This window comes from Protobothrops mucrosquamatus, unplaced genomic scaffold (genome assembly GCF_001527695.2).
Source record: "Protobothrops mucrosquamatus isolate PMUCROS unplaced genomic scaffold, P.Mucros_1.0 scaffold39605, whole genome shotgun sequence".
Lineage (NCBI taxonomy): Eukaryota > Metazoa > Chordata > Lepidosauria > Squamata > Viperidae > Protobothrops > Protobothrops mucrosquamatus.
This window is the reverse complement of record NW_015425337.1, coordinates 1-1289: the sequence shown is the minus strand read 5'-3', so window position 1 is coordinate 1289 and position 1289 is coordinate 1. Positions and strand designations below refer to the sequence as shown.

Below are 1289 nucleotides of genomic sequence, written 5' to 3'. Positions count from 1 at the left end.
GTATCCACCAGGGAAAGAGACCTCAGGAAGGCCTCAGTGTTTTTCCAGGCCTCAGAACAGCCCAACTGAAGAGAAACACCTGCAATTGTGTGCAATGTGGGCTTTGCTTTTCTCAGAACTCAGAGATGCTTAAACATCAACAAATCCACACTGGACAAAAAACTTATCAATGTCTGGAGTGTGAGAAATCTTTTATTCGGAAAACAAGTCTCAAAATCCACAGTAAAATTCACATGGAAATAAAACCTTATAAATGCTTCAAGTGTGGAAAATGTTTCACTCGGCGTTCATCACTTTGCAATCATAATAAAACACACACAGAGGAGGAAAGCAGAACGTGCCTAGAATGTGGGAAATGTTTTTCCAGCAAATCAACCCTGCGGCGACATCAGAGAATCCACACTGGGGAGAGACCTTATGAATGTCTGGAGTGTGGAAAATGTTTTTCCAGCAAATCAACCCTGCAGCGACACCAGAGAATCCACACTGGGGAGAGACCTTATCAATGTCTGGAGTGTGGGAAATGTTTTTCCCGCAAATCACACCTGCAGCAACACCAGAAAATCCACACTGGGGAAAGACCCCATGAATGCCCAGAATGTGAGAAACGATTTGGGCGTTCTTCCACACTTTGGAGTCACCAAAAGACGCACAAGGGAGAAAAACTCTATAAATGTAACAATTGTGAGAAATGTTTTTCTGTAAAGGAAAGTCTTTTTCAACATCAGATAATCCACACAGGAGAGAAACCCTATCAGTGCATCGAGTGTGGAAAATTTTTTGGTTTGAAAGCAACCCTCAGAAATCATGAGAAAATTCACAGAGGGGAAAAAAAATTCAAATGTTTAGACTGTGGGAGAGCATTTATTTATTCATCTCAGCTTAGAAGTCACTGGCAAGTCCATATAGGAGAGAAGCCCCATAAATGCTCGGAGTGTGATAAATGTTTTTCTAGGAGATATAGCCTTTTGATACATCAGAGAACCCACAGTGGAGAGAAACCATATAAATGTCCGGAGTGTGGGAAGTCTTTTTCTTGCCAAAAATATCTTAGAACACACGAGACAATTCACACAGGAAAGAAGCGTATCGGGTCTAAACAGAAAAATGAAATGTGCTCAGAATGTGGGAGATGTTTCTCCATGAGGTCACACCTAATTCAACATGAGAGACTTCACACCAGAGACAGGCCCTATCAATGCCCAGAATGTGACAAGCGATTTGTGGAGTCTGCTGAACTCCGGAGACACCAGAGGGGGCACACAGGAGAGAAGCCCTATAAATGTGGG

The 1289-nt window shown here is 42.6% G+C and overlaps 1 protein-coding gene across 1 annotated transcript; it reads left to right on the top strand.

Moving 5' to 3' along the window:
- Positions 1-125: 125 nt before the first annotated feature.
- Positions 126-1273, top strand: LOC107302252 (zinc finger protein 525-like; the record flags this gene model as incomplete). The annotated part of the gene is made up of 2 exons (XM_029287203.1): positions 126-836; positions 882-1273. Coding segments are annotated over exons 1-2 (1103 nt in total), but the record flags the coding sequence as incomplete, so codon positions are not given.
- Positions 1274-1289: the final 16 nt, after the last annotated feature.